The sequence below is a fragment of the Dendropsophus ebraccatus genome, chromosome 14 (assembly GCF_027789765.1).
Source record: "Dendropsophus ebraccatus isolate aDenEbr1 chromosome 14, aDenEbr1.pat, whole genome shotgun sequence".
Lineage (NCBI taxonomy): Eukaryota > Metazoa > Chordata > Amphibia > Anura > Hylidae > Dendropsophus > Dendropsophus ebraccatus.
In genome coordinates, this window is record NC_091467.1 from 46,657,875 (window position 1) to 46,670,416 (window position 12,542).

General features: G+C 43.9%; 2 protein-coding genes across 7 annotated transcripts in view; both read right to left on the minus strand.

Annotated features, from left to right (window-relative positions):
* The window catches only part of PKIG (cAMP-dependent protein kinase inhibitor gamma), a 389,802-nt gene that overhangs the window by 155,755 nt on the left and 221,505 nt on the right, over window positions 1-12,542 (minus strand). The window lies entirely within an intron of this gene.
* The window catches only part of HNF4A (hepatocyte nuclear factor 4 alpha), an 83,479-nt gene that overhangs the window by 19,773 nt on the left and 51,164 nt on the right, over window positions 1-12,542 (minus strand). For 2 of the 5 annotated variants that reach the window (XM_069953620.1, XM_069953616.1), the window contains exon 1: window positions 2,977-3,221. The exons of 2 other annotated variants lie outside the window; for them this stretch is intronic. In XM_069953620.1, coding sequence (XP_069809721.1) covers window positions 2,977-3,097 — 121 coding nt within the window. In that variant the 5' untranslated portion in view covers window positions 3,098-3,221. Of the gene's footprint in view, window positions 1-236; window positions 389-2,976; window positions 3,222-12,542 lie in introns of those variants that run through there. One more of the 5 variants, XM_069953619.1, reaches the window with a different exon arrangement.

Here is a 12,542-nt window from a genome sequence, read left to right on the forward strand (position 1 = left end):
GTCAGATACTTCTCCCCATGTAGTCAGATACCTCCCCCATGTAGCCAGATACCTCCTCCCCATGTAGTCAGATACCTCCCATGTAGTCAGATACCTCCCCCATGTAGCCAGATAATAATATCCCCTTCTATGACCCCCCATATAGTAATAATGCCCCCTGCCCCCATAGTAATGCCCACCATTCCACTCCCTCCCCCTACTGCCCCAACACACACACACACAAAAATCATACTCACCTAATCCGGGCATGGAGAGGGTCTTCCTCTCTTCTCCAGCCTCTGAGCCACAAGGAGATCAAGGGGAGAGTAAGGTCTGAGGGGGATAGAGGAGGTGAAGGGGGGAAGAGGAGGTGAAGAGGGAGAGGAAGAGAGAGGAGGTAAAGAGGGGAGAGGAAGAGAGAGGAGGTGAAGGGGGAAGAGGAAGAGAGAGGAGGTGAAGGGGGAGATAGAAAGAGGAGGTGAAGGGGGAGAGAGGGGGTGATGGGGGGTGAGAGGAGGTGATGGGGATGAGAGAGGAGGTGGTGGAGGCACAGAGGAGGTGATGGGGGCTGAGAGGAGGTAATAGTGGTGACAGAGGAGGTGATGGGGTGACAGAGGAGGTGATGGGGCACAGAGGAGGTGAGGGGGCACAGAGGAGCTGATGGGGGGGGACAGAGGAGGTGATGGGGGACAGAGGAGGTGATGGGAGGGACAGAGGATGTGATGGGAGGGGATTTAGCATCAGGGATACAATCGGGGCAGGAGAATCCTTTTGCGACATGAGAGCGGTCCTGCCAGCTGTTAGAGAACCGCGGGGTTACCCCGCCCCGGGCTCTTACAGGAGTGGGATGTGGACCGGAAGATGGGGCAGCCCCCGCGCCCACCGGCCGCCGCTGCTGTTTCTACCTGGTGGCCCTGGACGCCGGGGCTGCCCCATCTCCAGGTCACATTCCACTCCTGTTAGAGCCCGGGGCGGGGTAACCCCGTGCACCACGACTCATCGCCGTCCCAGTTCTGTGACAGCAGGCCGGACCGCTCTCATGTGGCAATAGGATTCTCCTGCCCCGATTGTATCTCCGTCCCCGATGCTGTCACCCCCTCACTATCTTGCTGCCGACCGGGATGCCACCGCACCCGGATCCGGCAGCCGCAGGGGGACAGCGTGCCGCAGATGCTGCTGGTCCTCTGCTCCTCCTGACTCTCTCCTTTTCCCCGCAGCAGCTCCAAGCTCTTTCCCCCACAGAAAGCTGCTGAGCTGCTGCTGGGGGAAAGCAGGAGAGAGCTGTGGCAGTGACAGGTGTCGGGACATTGCTGAGTGATAGCAGTGTCCCGGCACCCAAAGTTAATTTTTTTCCCTGCGTACCCCCTGTGGCATGTGTACCACAGGTTGAGAAACACTGCTCTAGAGGAGCTATCCAGTCTATACTTATCAACAGAAGTTGTGTAATTCTCCATACTCACTGCGGGGGCACTGTGCGTGTTGCCAGATTCCCCAATAGAGAAATAATCACTCAGGGTCCCAGCACTGTACAAAAATAGTTGGGGGTATCTTTGCCCTCGATCTTAAATAGGGATTAACCTCTTGTTTCTTGGGTCTGTACTGAATGTGAACAATAGCATGTAACACCTTCTGATTTAAGAAGGTGTTGCTGTGATTTTGGCCTTCATTGGTTCCATCAAACCCTATTCACCCTAACCTTCTGCGTTAATGTGTGGCAAGACCTCAAAAATATTGTTGACACAGATACCAGTCATTCAACATGGCTGACCCAGCCTCTCACGTTAACCCATAAACCTGTCATAGGCCGGACACCATAAACAACTACGGCTTTCCTCGCTCTATCTTGCTTCTTCTTCCTGAGAGTTCATCTCCATTAGTTTGCATGAAGAGATGAGAAAACTACTGCTCAGGATGTCATTTCCCTCCTTCCTAACCTGTCACTTATAGATAGATAGGGAAGCCATGAAACGCTCAAGCAGAAAAACTTTCTTCATTATACTTGAGTCTTGGGAACAAGGTTGACAGCAGGTGTGAATTGTTAAAAGTGGAGTGACTGGACTTGACAATAAATAGACAATAAGAGAAGATCCCATTCATAAAATAAGTATTACTTTTATATTAGGCATCTGCTAAATTCCTCCTCAGGAGTGTCAATTGTTTACATTCACTTATTTCATATAGGACCCTCCAGTTGTGGTTCTTCGACGGCAAACCCTAATCCTAGAGGTCTGATATCCAATTTTGCGCAGTTATACAGAAAAATAGCAGGGAGTATATAGGGGCCCAAGATTTACCACTCAGGGGTCTTGGAAAGCTACTGATGGAATGACAACCATATTGGTCGCCGACCAGCATTTCCAGAACAAAACTTCTTAAAAATTCTTATAGTTTATATAATTTTGTATAAAATTATTTCAGCAAATTTTCTATATTCTGACATCTACTTGACCCCAATCTGTCTAGACAACATAGACAATAGAATAGAAGACAATAAGACAATAGAAGATTTTCTTTAAGATCTTGCTGTCTGGAGGGACTGTCAATATATATATAATAAACCTACGTCAATACTTGACATCTATGAAAGTAGAATTGTATGGGACGGGGACCCACTTGGTCCTCTTTGTCAGAACAAAACAGATCTTATAGGCACCAAAATTTCACTAATGATCTCAGTGAAATTTACAGGGTTGTCCTTTGGCCTGTCAGATCCTGGGGTTTTTACCATTCAGTCTACTGCAGGACCCTTACGTTCCCTCCCCACTCTATGTATGATCGGTTGAGGTGCACATGACTATTATTGTGGACACCGAACTCATAATTGTCAACTGAATGGCTGGTTGTCCCAGCTATCCACCAAATTTCCAACTCCCATTCTCTACCACAGAAGTATTCATTGTGACCATCTCTACAGAGAAACCAAAAAAGTACTACATTGAGATGGCACTGCGGAACTCATTATTACCTATAGACATACAGGTACAAAGAGTCTCTTACCGGTCCCTATGGCCAGAACTTGCATGTTCTCAAATTCCAATGTGGTGTAAGCCGGGTCCAAAGCCTCAGTGTAGTCAGCCATATCCATATCTATCAGGGCTTTAGAAAGTCTCATTATCATCAGCAAACAGCGGCTAGCTTCCAGCAAATGGACCCTCTGAGGTTATTAGCCCCACAACCTCGGCTACATTGACTCCAGCCCGTCACCTCAGCAGTCCAGGTAACTCTGATAGATGAGCACATAAGCAAAAAAAAGCCTATAGCTTTCTTAGGGTGGAGTTGTGGAGTTAATTTTTAAGCAACCCACCTCTGGATGCCCGCACTCCCCCGCCCCCTCCAGAGATACAGAACTTGCTAAGGATTTAATTGACACGCTCAGTGACTGCTGCACGTGTACAAGACATTGTGGGAGCCCAGTAAAGTTTATTGTTTTCTATACTATCAGGTTGTAATTCATAAGACTATGCATAGTATCATAATAGTTATATTATTGCACATAAAGGACAGTATTATAGTACCGTAGTTATATTCTTGTATATAGGAGCAGTATTATAGCAGTTAAATTCTTGCACATAGGAACAGTATTATAGTAGTTATATTCTTGTACATAGGAGCAGTATTATAATAGTTATATTCTTGTATATAGGAGCAGTATTATAGTAGTTATATTCTTGTACACAGGGAGCAGTATTATAGTAGTTATATTCTTGTACATAGGAGGCAGTATTATAGTAGTTATATTCTTGTACATAGGAGGCAGTATTATAGTAGTTATATTCTTGTACATAGGAGGCAGTATTATTGTAGTTATATTCTTGTACACAGGGAGCAGTATTATAGTAGTTATATTCTTGTACATAGGAGGCAGTATTATAGTAGTTATATTCTTGTACATAGGAGGCAGTATTATTGTAGTTATATTCTTGTACATAGGGGGCAGTATTATAGTACTTATATTCTTGAACATAGGAACAGTATTATAGTAGTTATATTCTTGTACATAGGAGCAGTATTATAGTAGTTATATTCTTGTACATAGGAGGCAGTATTGTAGTAGTTATATTCTTGTACATAGGAGCAGTATTATAGTAGTTATATTCTTGTACATAGGAGGCAGTATTATAGTAGTTATATTCTTGTACATAGGAGCAGTATTATAGTAGTTATATTCTTGTACATAGGAGGCAGTATTGTAGTAGTTATATTCTTGTACATAGGAGCAGTATTATAGTAGTTATATTCTTGTACATAGGAGGCAGTATTATAGTAGTTATATTCTTGTACATAGGAGGCAGTATTGTAGTAGTTATATTCTTGTACATAGGAGCAGTATTATAGTAGTTATATTCTTGTACATAGGAGGCAGTATTATAGTAGTTATATTCTTGTACATAGGAGCAGTATTATAGTAGTTATATTCTTGTACATAGGAGGCAGTATTATAGTAGTTATATTCTTGTACATAGGAGCAGTATTATAGTAGTTATATTCTTGTACATAGGAGGCAGTATTATAGTAGTCATATTCTTGTACATAGGAGGCAGTATTAAAGAAGTTATATTCTTGTACATAGGGGGCAGTATTATAAGTAGTTATATTGCACAAGCCAGCATGTAAGGAAATTAACAAGCAGCAGTTACCAATCTTCAAACAGTGTATTGCTTTATTCAGGATGACAATTATTTTGCTACAATTATTTTGCTATGTATAAGACACAACGAAGCACAAGGACTCTCCATTAGATTACTTTGAGTCTTTAGACGGGAGTAAACACACAGTGATACACAGCTGATATCTGCAGGTACACAGAGATAACACATACCATTACATACACAGAAAGGTTCACAGATATACAGCCAAACATGGACACTGAATGCACAAATACTCTAAAAGACATTGTCCCAGATTTACTAATGTGTCTCCGCCAGAATTATGGCTGAAAAAGGGTGCACAGGGGTTTTTCTCTACATTTACTATGCATTTTAAAGAGTTTCCCACCACTTTCAGACACTTTTCTGGCTGGTACGAAAAAAGGGGTGGGGTTTGTGCAAAAATGGGGCGGGTCTATTTTACACTAAAAAATGCACCTGAATCTGGCTGAAAATTCTGTCGGACTTGAAGCCTGGTAATAGATGGCGTAAACTTTGCACCAAAAACCTAGACAGTCTTTAAGTGCTAAAGATTTATCAAACATTTTGATAAATCTGGTACATTTAAAGATTGTCTAGTCTAAGTTTACGCTTAGACAGTTTTAGTAAATGTGGGCTATTGTGAGCACCAAGGCTGCCATGATTTCTTGAAACAACGGCACAAGATCCTAAACCTGGTGCCAAATGGAATTCAATAAACAGACATTGGCCCACCATTGCTCACAAGACTTGTCTGATTCCTTGCAACTACTCTGTAAAGTGGAGGAGGCACTTACTCATTCTATGTAGTTTATATAGAGCCAACATATCTTTCTGAACTTTTTAGACAAATTAATAATAAAATAACATAAGGTTTGGTGATTTTGTGTTTGCTAGATTGTCCAAAAAAAAAACAAAAAACATTCCTGAGTAAATCTGTAGGGCACTGAATGTTGTAGCTGTGAAAATCTGCAGTGCCTTAAAGGGGTTATCCAGCACTACAAAAACATGGTCACTTTTCCCCCTACTGTTGTCTCCAGTTCAGGTGTGGTTTGCAGTTAAGCTCCATTTACTTCAATGGAACTGAGTTTCAAAACCCCACCCAAACTAGAGACAACAGTAGGGGGAAAGTGGCCATGTTTTTGTAGCGCTGGATAACCCCTTTAAGCCCCTATTACACGGGACTACATAGAGGAGCAAAGAAGCACTGTCAGTGCACGTTTGCTCCTCGTTCCCTGCTCATTGGGAAAGTGCAGGTGAGGTCTGGGGAGCTGCCTGGGTGATCGCTAGATTGTCTGGTCAGCCCATAGAGGATAGTGGCGGTCTGCTGATGCCGCTCCTGTTCCATGGAGCGACAGCAGAAGATCGCTGCTATGACAGTAGTTTGTCTGTCAACATGTTGAAAGACAAACGACAGCAACGATCATCCGACATTCTTCATGTCAGCGTATCGTTGCCTTCTATTACACAGGACGATTATTGGCTGTAATAGCCGATATGGGCCGATAATTGTTCCGTGTAATAGGGCCTTTAGGAGGGACACAACATAATTATCTGTGCACCCATATAGTGCTAGAGAGTCCGCTATTATTTCTACCGACAATCTTCTCTACTGGCCAAAAATTCCCCTACCAGTATCAAGCCAGAGACTACCCTATACTGTGCATGAGGCTCCCCTATACCATGCCACAGACTGCCCTATACAGTGCCAAAGATTTCCCCATACACTGACAGAGGCTTTCCTCTACAGTGCTACAGACTTCCCTATACAGTGCCACAGACTTCCCTATACAGTGCCATAGATTTCCCGATACAGTGTCAGAGACTACCCAACACAGTGCCAGAGATTCACAGCAGGAGCATTATCAGTTTGTGAGGGTGCACAGTAGGAGGCATTATTACTATGTTGGTGGGGGACACAGCAGGGGACATTATTACTATATGGGTAAGCACAGCAGGGGATATTAGTATTTTATGGAGGGGCACAGAAGGGAATATTTTTACTATATGGGGGATCCTACTCACTTTAATGCGCATGACACCAAACAGCAGAATTATTACTGTCGGGGACCCTATAGGTAGGCAAAAGGGAAGGAAGTTGAAGGAGAAGTCTGCTCTACCACCCACCCCTCATCGACACACACACACCTACCTCACTGGCATCCCCACATACCACTGTCCCCACCACAACTGAGTAAAGTTTATTAGTCTGGCCCTCAAAAACCATTTCAATTTCTCATGTGGCCCTATGGTAAAAATTAATTGCTCACCCCTGCACTATACAGTGAGACAGACCCTATACAGCACCACAAACTCCACCCTACTATGCCAGAGACTCTATTAAGCACTGCCACAGACTCTCCTATACAGTGCCAGAAATATCCTTATACAGTCCCAAGGACCCTTATTATACACTGCTAGAAATTCCATTACACAGGGCCAGAGACTCTTTTATTCAGTGCCAAAGAGTTCTCCTATACAGTGCCAGAGACTCCATTATATATTGCCAAGAACTCCCCTATACAGTGCCAGAGATTGCATTATATAGTGCCAGAGATTCCACCTTACAGTGTCAGAGATTCAATCATAGCGTTTCAGAGACTCCCTTATATAGCATCAGAAATTCAACCATAGAGTGCCCGAAAGTCCTCTATACAGTACATTAAATCTCACCATACAGTCCAAGAGATTCCATTATTTAGAGCCAGTGCCCTATGCAGTGCCACAAACTCCCCTAGACAGTGCCAAAGACTCTACTATTCAGTGCCACAGTTTAGCTGGTCTCCCTGAGATCAGCGATCTAATTCTCTTATAGTGTAAGCTGCGGACCTACACTGACGGTTTGCAGGTGTATCTGTGATTGCATATATACGTGAAAATAACATTCACTTGCCACGGGATCTGGGAGCCACTGACAGCACATGTGACCACAGAAAAATAATTTACAACTATATTATATGTTATAGTAAACATTATAGTCAACATTACTAGAAAAACTAATAGAAGGAGCTGGAATCTGGTTTATGACTTGGTAGTACTATGTAGGTGTAAATCAAGCAGCGATCAGATGCCAGGCTTCAGCATCAGCATCTGTGGAGTCACAGTTTTTTTTTTCCTGACAAAGTATGGAAAGACAAAGATGGATATGGCTTGTGGCAGCTGTGTCATTCAGGGTACTGGTGGTGGCAGATCTGGTTGTCACTTTGTTGTCACAAAAGTGCTGATATCCATTTAAAAATTTTAGGTCTTAAAGGGGATTTGCAGGCAAAATGTATTCATGACCTATTCTCATGGTTCGTTTACACGTAACGATTATCGTGCGAATTTGCGCGATAGCGATCAAATTCGAACGATAATCGTACGTGTAAACGCAGCGAATGATCAAACGACGAACGAGAAATCGTTCATTTTGATCTTTCAAAGTGTTATCAAATCGTCGTTCGCAAAAAATTTGCCGATTTGTAAACAGTTGTCGCGCAATAGTCCGGCAGCCCGCCGCCCGCAGCCCCGCCCGCCGCTCGGCCCCCCGCTTGCAGCCCGGCCCCCCGCTCATCCACAGCCCCCTGCGCCGGCTCGATCGCCACCCCCGCCGCCGCTCTGATCGCCACCCCCACCGCCGCCGTGAACATACGTTACCTGCTCCATGTAGCAGGTCTTCGGACATCTCCGGCTCCCCTCTTCAGTGCACTGATTGGCTGAAACGGCTCTTCAGCCAATCAGTGCTCCTCTTCAGCACTGATTGGCTGAAGAGTAGCCGTTTGAAATTCCCGGCTCCCCTCTTTAGCCAATCAGTGCTGCCTTGCATTGATTGGCTGAAGAAGGGAGCCGGGAATTTCAAACTGCTACTCTTCAGCCAATCAGTTGACGTTAGGAGCGGCGGCGGTGGGGTGGCGATCAGGACGGCGGGGGTGGCGATCAGAGCGGCCGTGGGGGTGGCGATCGGGGTGGCGCAGGGGGCTGCGGTTGACTGTGGGGCCAGGCTGCGGATGAGCGGGGGGCCGGGCTGTGGGAGCACAATCGCAAAACGATTTTTCCGTACGATATATCGTACCGTCTAAACGCTGATCGTTATGAAAAAAAAATCGTTACTCCGACATTGTTAATCGTACGATCGGGCCAATTATCGTTTCGTGTAAATGCAGCATCAGAATAGGTAATCAATATGAAGTTAGTGAGGCGCCAACACCTGGCATGCCTACTGATCAGCTGTTTGTTAGAGCAGGAAGTAGCAGTAAACTGAGCAGGAAGTATGCAGATCCATTCAATGTTTAGTGGCTATTGTGGATTACTGCAGCTGTTCCCTATTCACTTCAATGGGATCTAAGCAGCAGTAGCACAGTTTGGCCACTATACTATGTATGGAGCTGTTATTTTATATGGCTGCCCTGCTGGCTTTCCACTGCATTTAATATCTTCAGATTGCCTGGCAAACCCCTTGAGTTTTACTAAGATAGTGAAACCTCTCTAAAAGACCGGCCGCATTCAGACCAGATTTTGTGTAACTATACTGTATGTATTTTCCTGGCCCCAAACTTTTGATGAAAACTTTGTGTAGTCTTCTCACAAAGGTTTCACTCTATGTGGCCATTTGGGTGGAGTTTTTCTCCTTAAAGTGGTAGACCGCTTTATATACTTTCAAATAGGTGTCCATGGGGCCTGTCACCAGTACCTTGTTTAAACTGTACCAGTACCGTTTACAGATCCAGTAGCGACAATGTAATGAGCTAAGGCATCTGCAAATGGCCCCATGATCCCCCCCATATTTACATCCAGCAGTAGAAAGAATGAATTAAAGGGGTTGTCCAGGATTAGCCAAACATAGCTGATTTCATTTAAAAACAGTAAATTTCCAGTATTTGTTCAGGATTTTATGACACTAAACGTCCATTTATTACATATGAAGTGGCACTGACCTGAGGTTGAATAACCTGTATTTAGCCGACTACTGTAAATTGTCACCTACTCTTGAGATGTAGCAGAGTTGATATTGCTATTTGCCACAACCATGGTGACATTGATTTGTTTTCAGTGATATGACCTAGCACTACAGGTAGGGATTTCCAGGTAGTTGTTAATCTGAATAAGCAGAGCTGGAGTGTAAAGCAAGGCTCTATTCACACTGCAACATATAAGTTATAAGTCCAAGAGACTCACTGCCATCCATGATACATAGGGCCCCAAGTTAAAAACAACAACAAAGTATTATGTGCTGGTGTTATTTATTACTGTATACTATAGAACAGCACAGCCGACTACAACATATATCAAGGCCTAAATGACAATCCTAGGCCTCTGTAGGGTTATGGTGTAGTCTATGGATACATTTACCTTATACGCTATCAATATCCGGCACAACGCTGAAACCTACATATCCAGAGAACGGAACAGGATGCATACAGCGCCATACATTGTTTAGTGGCCACACTGGGTTAATGCAGCTGATCGAAAATTTATTTAAATAAAAGCTAAGCTGCAGTAACCCAGCACGACCCTCGTGATCTATACTTGGAGATCACGGTAGGGCTGATCTTAGTTATGAGCAGGAAATAGCCATGGATTCCTTTGAAGGAGTTTCTCTTGATAAAAAATGTATTTATAATTTAATTGCACCAATAAAAGATTTGTGCTGAAAAGATAGAAAGTGGAGCGAAGGAGGAAGGGGGGGGGGGGGGGGGGATCACATCAGCAGCCAGCAGACACCGGCAGTGAGCACTGTGGGTACACTTCACTAGGGTAAAGGTATAACTTGTGTCAACACTGAAAAGTTCAGTGAACTGAGGTGTGAATCAGAAACGGGACAGGACGTGGCTCCTTTAAATGACAAAATCCTAGGAAAGCTGGGTATCAGAACGCCAGGATTCCTAATAACCACATAACTAAAAATTGATCAGGATATGCATGGTTAATGTATAACGAAAAATAATATACTATGTGACGTGTCAATTCTTTGAGGGGAGAGGTGCAGATTATGCACAAGGCATCCCATTGAAACAGATAGCAGGCGGGATTTCGAGCACAGTGCGCTATGTTCACATCTTGCGATTTTGTCACAATAATGTGGCAGTTTTGCCTTGGTTAATAAACTTCAACAATAACTGATACAGTTTGGCCATTATTTTAGCAAAAAGAAAAAAAGACAGAAAGATACATCTGAAATGTGTGAACACAACCTACCAGTAATGCTACATCACTCACTGTACAGTATAAAATACCCAGGGGTACAGTTGCTAACCATTTCAGGATCGCTTGTTGCCACTAAGGTCAAAAGTTTTGATGGGTCAGGGTCTCAAGTCCCCGGGAACCTACACAGGGGGCAATCTACTATAAGGGGACCTAAACAGGGGGCCAGCTACAATAGGGGGACTATACAGGGAGACATCCACTTTGGGGGGACTACAAAGAGGGGAGCCATCTATATAGGGTGATGCACAGAGGGCATGGTCTTTGTGTGTGTGTGGGGAGGGAGGGGGGGTTATTTTAATACAAAAAGACCTTTATTTCCTTGGCAGTGTATTCAATAGTGGCCGCACAGAACATCACAATCAGCTCACACAATGGAGAATAAGGCTCCGGTGGCACGCTCCATTGTGTGCAATGTTGAATTGGGATGCGGGCGGACACAGGTGCAAATTCAACAGAAAGAAGATCATCCGACCAGTACTGCAGTATCGTCCGGAATGTTCTTCACTAACACCGGCTGTTCTGTAACCCGGCCGTGTCACAGAACGACCAGTGTTTCATGCTGTGTGAACTCAGCCTCATACTGTATGGAGTGAAACAGTCGGATCTTGCGGATGACTGGAGAATGATATGAGGTTAAGGCCCTATTACACAAAACGATTATCGGCCATATTCGGCCGATATCGGCCGTTACAGCCAATAATTGTCTTGTGTAATAAAAGGCAATGATGAACAATGTCGGCTGATTGTTGCAGTCGTTTGTCTTTAAACATATTGAAAAACAAACCACTAATATACTGTAGCAACCATTTGCTGGTGTCGCTCTGTGGAATAGGAGTGGTGGCAGCAGACCGCTGCTATCGGCTATGGGCTGCCCGGACAATCTAGCGATCACCCAGGCGCCCCCCCCCCCCCCCCCCCCCCCCGCAGCTCCCCGTGGCCCCCCTGTACTCACCCGCAAGCTGCCGGCGTGTAATGCCGGCAGCGAGCAGAGAACGCTGACAGTGCTTGTTTGATCATCTCAGTCACCCCGTGTAATAGGGTCTTTAGATCTGATTAAATCTTTATCTTGAAGGCCCTTTTTAGATGATAATGACCACAAATAATGATCTTGAACATTATTTGCAGCCATCAATATCTAAAGATGGCGATCTACAAAGACAGCTGTCATTTTCTCATTGTTGGAACATAACCTTAAAAGGAATGTGTCATTAGGAAATGACATTTTTGGTGACTTTTTTTAAATATAATTTTCTATTTTTCTAGCTACAGTATTTTTTAAAATAATCCTAAAATCTTATTCTTGCCACTGGAGCTAAAACTTAGCTAAGGCTCCCTGTTCTGTGGTGATAAGAGGAAGCTGTGACACCAGTAGATAGAGGAGACAATAGAATTTCCCAGTGGAATGACCTCTTCAAAGGTCACAAAGTATGGTCACCATTGTTTCATCAATCATCTCAAGGTGACTATTGTAGTCTATTTCCATGAATCTTGCTGTAAAGCATGTCACTAAATGCTGTTAAGAACAGCCCAGTCAATACGGCAGCTCCCATAACAGCGTACAAATAGAGAAATAAAACAATTAGTTATAAAATAGAAACATTAGAATAAAAGAACATGTTTTTGTATCTGACAGTAATCAGTAAAAGAAAATACAGGCGACACATTCCCTTTAACATGTCTGATATGTCAAAAGTGTTAAAACTTCGAGAGTTACTGTCACTTAAAAAAAAAATGCCGGCCTGTTAAAAGTTTTAA